The sequence below is a fragment of the Apaloderma vittatum genome, unplaced genomic scaffold (assembly GCF_000703405.1).
Source record: "Apaloderma vittatum isolate BGI_N311 unplaced genomic scaffold, ASM70340v1 scaffold21628, whole genome shotgun sequence".
Lineage (NCBI taxonomy): Eukaryota > Metazoa > Chordata > Aves > Trogoniformes > Trogonidae > Apaloderma > Apaloderma vittatum.
In genome coordinates, this window is record NW_009732722.1 from 36,265 (window position 1) to 43,392 (window position 7,128).

The following is a 7,128-nucleotide window of genomic DNA, read 5'->3' on the forward strand; positions in this document are numbered from 1 at the left end:
GCAGCAGTTCACTACACTCCTGGTTTTGAGGACTGTAATTCTGTTGACTAAACAAACATTTTAAATCATATTAGTTTTACATCAGTCTCTTGTGATTATATTTTTATGGTGCCTTCACTTAAAAATATGTCTTATCAAATGCTTAACACGTAAGCAATTTTGATATTTAGCCTACTTGCATAGCAAGCTCTAAAAAGTAAATCACCACAATATCCATTCTGCAATTAGCAGAGCTTGCAAGCCCTCTTCTGGGTAAAAGGGAAAAGTACAAGACCTATCACTTATAAATGACTTTATGACAAACGGAAGATGCATGCTGACGAATCCTGAAAACTGATGGAGATTTGGCATTTTGGGGATTAAAGTCTCCTTTGCCCTGTCAGTAAGAGTCTTAAAGTTCAGACTGTTTCCTTCTAGACTGACCATGGAAGATGCTGTCCCAAAACAGGTGCTGCTATCCTCAGACAGCAAAAAAAGTGGGAAAACTACACAGGTTTCAGATCTTTCCCCTGTGGGCTGTCAATGAGGATGCAACTGTGGGCACTCTATGACTGAATTTCAGTCACAAGTGTGACGTTTAAATGGACAGTGCCCTGTTAAACTAGTAAACCAAGCAACAACAAAAAACCCCAAACTGAAACAAAACCCCCACAAATTAGTGATAGGCTCTTAACAGCAGACAACAGGGATAATGAAAAGAAGTTTGAAAGTAAAAACTGCAGAGGAATAGTAACAAAAGACTTCTTGACTTACTTAATCTGATGCTTATTTCCCATCATGTGGGAGTGGTACATTTGTACCGATGTAAGTACAATGTTACACACAGAGCACACACAATAACCAGCTCCAACTGCTGAAAAGAAAGAGCCTGTATGTTAGACAGACTACAAATGAAAGGCAAAACTCAAAGCACATCACGATCCCATCCCATGCAAGAGTCCTAACATGTTCCCATCAACGACACTTATAGACAAATATATAGTCTCTGCTGCAATTTTACCCTAGAATATTTATGAAGGGAGGTGGTGAGGTGTACAGATGCAGTGTCACCATGGTTTAAACAGTATTTCTGATGACTCAAGTAAATCCAAGATAATTCCAGTAAACTGTTGTCAAGTGCTGATGGGAATGAACCATACTGGAAAATGAAGTAGTGTTGGAAATACTCGACCCAAAGCATGTGCCAGTAGATACCAATCCAGTCAGTATAGATTTAATTAAAATAAGATCAGTTTAAACATTACCCGCTCAAATGTTCGTGCAGTGTTGGCTCAACTCTGTGAAGATGCTGGGGGAATTGTCAACACAGTACATTATGAATCTGATACATGGAGCCTCAGGCAAATATAAGGTAAGGTCAGATAAGGGAAACCCCTGTGTTTTCTAAGTTGTCATTTTCTTCTCTCCTACAAGCTATGCAGGAGACTTAAGTATTCTGAAACTAGTGAGTAACCTTTTTTCTCCATGTAAAGGCAAGAGCTTCATCCATTAGCAAAACATAGCAATGAAAACATATTATTATTTTGTTGAAATTATAGCATGACTTAATAAGAGCTGTTTTATATTAACAATGACTTTTGACTACCAAGTAGGATTTTGAATTCCTTATTAAAGACAGGATCAACAGTTCTGCTGCACAAAACCAGATGATGCTCCTTCAGAACTAATGAAAGTTGCTCAACAACAGGGCCCTAACTTTTGGCACAGTTCTTGAGCAGCAGTCGGTCCTGCTGGGAGGCTAGAGAATGACGACTGTTCAGGAAATAAATTGCCTTATGTGGGAAGATGGAAATAATTACAGCAACCAGTTTCATGAATAAAAGATTGAAGGAAGACATGACACCATTTTTCAATTATTAAAAAAACGTGACCAAAAGGAAACAAATGATTCTTCTGTCTGCTGCTTGCTCTGCGTACAGTGAAAAAACACACTGCGGTCAGGGAAAGCCGAGTTCAATGTCAGTAGAAGGTTTTAAGACCAAGAAGGGAAAGATCAAGAAGTCTTGGGTGATGTTTCTTGTGGAGGTTGTGGAATTTCCAGCATGGATGGTTTTTAAGAAAAAGGTGGATGAATATCTGAAGAATAACAGGCATGACTGATCTCGGCCTTTGATTTAGGGGACTGGGCTATTTTCTGTGATCCTTTGAATGTGACTGCAGGACTCGGTGAGGACTGGATTTGGGTTTCCAAGTTAATAAGACATATTTTCCAATCTACAACTGTCAGAAGCAGAACTTTAGCAGTTCATAGACCAAACAGAAAGGAAGAAATGGACTTGCTCTGTCATGCAGAACAAGTAATGCAGGAGAAGTCGTATCATCTCCTTGCACACAGCCGAGAAGTCCCTTGAACAAATCAGAACTGAGCACTCAAGCTACACAGAGATTGCAACACCTGCTCATGCTCTGCTTACCACTTGTGACGAATTCTGCAGGGACAGCGCTGTCTCCCAGCTTCTTCAATACCTTTTGCCGTGCTTCATTTTTTCTGTGCCTCTTACCAACATAATGCTCCCAGGCCATAAGTGGATTATTGAAGGGAGCACAGCAGAGCTTGCAGTACTTCTCTGGATCATTTAAATTCAGCTTTGTGTCAGAGGATGATGAAGACTCTGCAGCTTCTGAAGGCAGCAAGGGCTTCTCAGCCAATGGCATCTGTAAAGCTGGAAACAGGGAAGCAGATAATAAATCTGCTGACAGCACAGCAAAATAAAGACTTAAACAATTCCATGGAGCAAAATAAGTGACTGCAGAACTACAAAGCCAGAAAGGAGGACAATCCGCTGGGTGCTGAACTACTTGCAAGAGACTATAAAATATCAATGCTTGTAAGGATCCAAATGTAGAGACTCATAAGGAACACAATCCTGAAATATTTAGAAATCTCCCCATTAGATACTTAAAAGTCAGCTGTGTTTGACAGCTGGTAACTCTAAGGTCCCTACACAGCCCAAGAAGGGAGATGTACCCTGCACAGGGTAATTCAGAGCACACACACTAGGCTCCTTCTTTAAATACAGTTGAGCAACTTGAACAGAGCCAACAGCAGTTAAGTGCTGCTCATGGACTTATTTTTTAAAAATTTCTTATCATATTAATTTCTCAGAGGAATATCTTGTTGGGACTTCAGTGAATTCTCAGAACAACAAGGAACACCCTTCATTAATAAAAGACCAGAAATATTTGTCTTTAGTTTCAGTTAGTGAAAGATAGTGAATTGAAAGCAAGATTCCCCGGCTTCAGAGTTGCACAAGGTAGTATCTTTGTTTCTTCACCCAAGGAATTACCACAAGACAGCTCCACAACTTCAGCAGAATAGAAAGGCATAGAGACATGGCAAGTACAGGAATGTCCTTTTCTCTATTTGTTCCAGAGAGCGACAGGAAAACATGAAAAGCAAAGTATTTAGTTCTTACCAGAAAGAGGCTGCATGCTCTGTGCTGCCATGTGGGCTTGGTCTCCTGACAATTGCTTCAGCTTTTTCCTGTGGACCTTTCCCAAGTAGTGAGACAAAGCAACAGCAGGGGAAGTAAAAAACATCCCACAGACGTCGCAGCATTTGTTTTTGTCCTCTACTCCACTCTCATCCATCTGAAACCAGACAAGGGCAAGCTCTGTTACAAGCACTCACTGAAGTGTACGAGGAAACACTTTATTTAGCAGTGAAGAGGAATAGCTACTTGAAAATTGATATAATTTGTTTGCCAGGCTCCTGCCTCTCATCTTTCTCACCATGCATTTGGACGTAACGACGAAGGTTCTGAGCACGTTTTTCTCCCTGGGAAGAGACTAGAATTATTCCTGTTTCAGTAACAAGGATGCAAGCAGTGATATAGTCAGTGACTGGGACTTCATTCATCAAAAACTTCTTTCAACACTTGCCAGATTGTATTTGTATAAAGCAGAGCCACAAGCAGTCAAACGCCAGCTGATGTAACAATGCTATACTGTAATCAAGAACATAGTATTTAGCATTACTCATAACATTTTGCCTTAAGCAGCCCTCCGAGTCATCTGCTCTGAACTCTTTGGGGAATCAAAAATCTTAACATGTCCCCTTACAAACAAGGATGCTAAAACAGGTAAGGAAAGGAATGCAGCCGTGCCACAGAACAAATCTGCCGTGCTCCTTTACCTCTAAGCCTGTGGGCCTGACATCAAGGATATCCTGTATCCTGGCAAAGAAGAATGACAGGCAGCACGACTCATAAGAGGTCTAGTCTTGCCATACAGTCAGGGAGACAAACAGGTTTCCCTGGAAGCTAAGTTGAAATATCTCTAGCAGGAAGTCTGTCTATGAAGCTTTCTACAACTTTCTACTGAGGATAAAGTAGTCCAGGTAACTAAAATTGGGTGTTAGCATATACTTTTTTAATTCTCAGATGGTCTCTCAACCTGTAACCTTCAAACTCCAGCACTTGTAACACACTTACTCAAAGGCAACCCCACACAGTGGTAACCTACAAGGCAAAAGCAGTAACCTGCCTTCCCTGATCTGATACTTTTCAGATGTCTTTTAAGGATTCTGAGGAGCAGTGCAGGATATTATAACAACACTACTAAAGAGAAAGGGGTCTTGATCATACCTGGCTAGATAATACAACTGAGGAAAAAGAGCCAATTATTTGCATCAATTTGATTTGTACTGTGAAGTCAGGTAACTTTGCAATTGCATCTATTACCTCAACTGTAGTTGTCTCTGAGAAACAGAACATCAAACTGAGGATCTGAACTCTGTGAAGTTCTAACAGCACAATTGCTGCTGAAGTGAAATCAAAATAAGCAAACAGAACATCTTGCAAGACCTGAGTCTTAACAATGTGCACAGCAGGAAAGATTTCTGACAGTAAATGACATTTTAAACTTTTTCAAGAAGGAAGAGAGAAGTGCCTGTGCCTGCAAACCTGCACACCCTCAAGATCAAGTTTCAAAATGAAGCATGCTTGCCCACATGGCAATATCCAAAGCACACAGTTGAACCAAGAAATGCCTCTGGCATGATTCATCCAACCTGCCTCCGGCAGACGCTGGTGCACACAGCAGCACACGTGTGTCGCTGGGAGAAGTGTCAGGAGGCACAACCTTGATCCTCCACAGCCAGCACTGCCACGCTGGCTCATGTGGTGCAGATCTGCTTCAGTCCCACATACGGCACGACCTGAACCTGCTCGGTTCCTTCTAAAACCATGCCGCAGTGTGCAAGGGACTGCCATTCGCTATCGCTGAACCCACAACTTTCACAACATTCAAGTCTGGTTAAAGCCTAAACTCAGAATAAGCCTTGAGAAACACAATATAAAAAGTATTTTATAACACTACGTAGAAACACCAAACAAAAATCCCCAAAGCTCCAGTGCTTGCCAGGAGAAATTCTCCTTTCCAGCCTACCTTATAATGTGACATCCTGTCAGGCTCAAACAGCAGCACTGCCCTACAAACCTTACAGAAAGTATCAGTGAAAAGGTCTTTCCCTGTTGCCTCACCTAAAATGTCATCTAAACAGAAAGAGCAAAAGACAAAATTATCAGTAGTTAGGACAAGGTATATTTCCATGTCGTTGCTTACACAAAACATCAACTGCTTAAATATTCACATGCAGCACAGGATGAAGGAACCAGCGTGCACCCACTGACTCACAGTGTATCTCGCTGTGGCTTTAAAGCAACGCTGTAAAGCCACCTCAACCTTCCTCCTTACAGAAGTGCTGCTCCCATGGGCTTACAAAGTATTACTGTAAGAGTACTTGGGCTTCAAGAACATAGTCGGAAACTCTTCACTGGTTTTCAGTTCACTTCAAACAGGCCACAATGTCGGAAATACTTGACTAATGGCCTAAAAAAAAGGATTTTAACTGGACTAGATCACACAGTCAGTCAAATATGGGAAAGCTCCTTAAAGAAGAGATTTACAGAAAATTTGAGAATAGCTCAGTACATGAAAAAAGCCAGGTGTCAGATGCTTAGGAAGGCTGCACCTCTGTCACTTGTAAGTTTAACTGATTTAGTTTTATGGGAAAAAGCAGCTCCAATGGCTTGTTTTGATATTCTTTGCCTTTATATCAATTAACTCCTTGCCTGTATACACTTTAATTCATATTAAAATTGGCCCAGACTTGAAGCTATTCCTGAATAATTGTACGTGCAGGCACATTTGATCTTGGGGGGTCATATTCTAACAAGCACTTAAAAGTTGTACCAATACCAGGACAATTATGAGAATTAAACACACCACTCAGAAGAGTATCGCTATGCTAGCAAAACTCTCACAAAGATAAAGCTACATCACTAACCCGGTTCTCTTTCCTCTTAATACACTTTAATTCATTAGGGAAACCAGTTTAACTCATATTTCTTGAAACACTTCTCTAGTACAGGCTGTGCTTTCAAGGAACAAGTTTATCCATGCTGCTGTACGATCAAAGTTTTTTTCTGTGCTGACAAACTCTAAGACTGTTTCTTTTTCATCCTCAGTGGGTCTCACAAAATCCATTTAAGCTAGAATTCCACTTTCTGCCCTGTTCTTGAAGTTAAACAAGTTAAACAAAGCCAATGCTAAACAAACCTAAAGCAAAAACAGAAGAAGCCACATAAGTAGAGAGTTCAATTAAGCCACACTCTTCAAATTAATTTGAGGTTAAAGAGAAAATATTGGGGAAAGTATTGGGATGTCTTAACCGAGCTTAAGCCCTCTAAGTGTATCCAGTGGTCCATCCCAGAAGACACACATGCAGTAGTTGGTTTTCTTTGCTTTGTACACAGCCTGGAGATGTCGTGGGCAAGGCAAGCATCGCTCCCTGTGGTCTCAAGGCTCAGTGCCAAAAGGCATCTAGAAGCACATAACGGATGCACCCACGAGCGCCGAGAGAGCTGGCAGATGTTGCCGCTAGACCACTTTCACACAGTCACGGAATTGCCGAGTCTGGAAAAGGCCTTTTAGATCATCCACTCAAATCATTAACCTAATATTGATAAGTCCTTGACTAAACCATACCCGTAAGCGCTATGTCTATCTGACTCTTAAATACCTCCAGGGATGGGGTCTCCACCACTGCCCTGGGCAACCCGTTCCAGTGCCTCATAACCCTTTCAGTAAAGAAATTGTCGTGGTTTGACCCTGACCAACAGCCAG

The 7,128-nt window shown here is 41.3% G+C and overlaps 1 protein-coding gene across 1 annotated transcript; it reads right to left on the reverse strand.

The window, feature by feature from the left end:
- Positions 1 to 749: 749 nt before the first annotated feature.
- Positions 750 to 5,487, reverse strand: LOC104278610 (zinc finger matrin-type protein 1-like). Its single transcript, XM_009875636.1, has 5 exons — positions 5,389 to 5,487; positions 3,694 to 3,778; positions 3,417 to 3,614; positions 2,415 to 2,663; positions 750 to 868 (listed from the first exon to the last, which is right to left on the reverse strand). Exons 1-5 carry the CDS (start codon positions 5,401 to 5,403, stop codon positions 750 to 752), a joined length of 666 nt encoding a protein of 221 aa, XP_009873938.1. The 5' UTR covers positions 5,404 to 5,487.
- Positions 5,488 to 7,128: the final 1,641 nt, after the last annotated feature.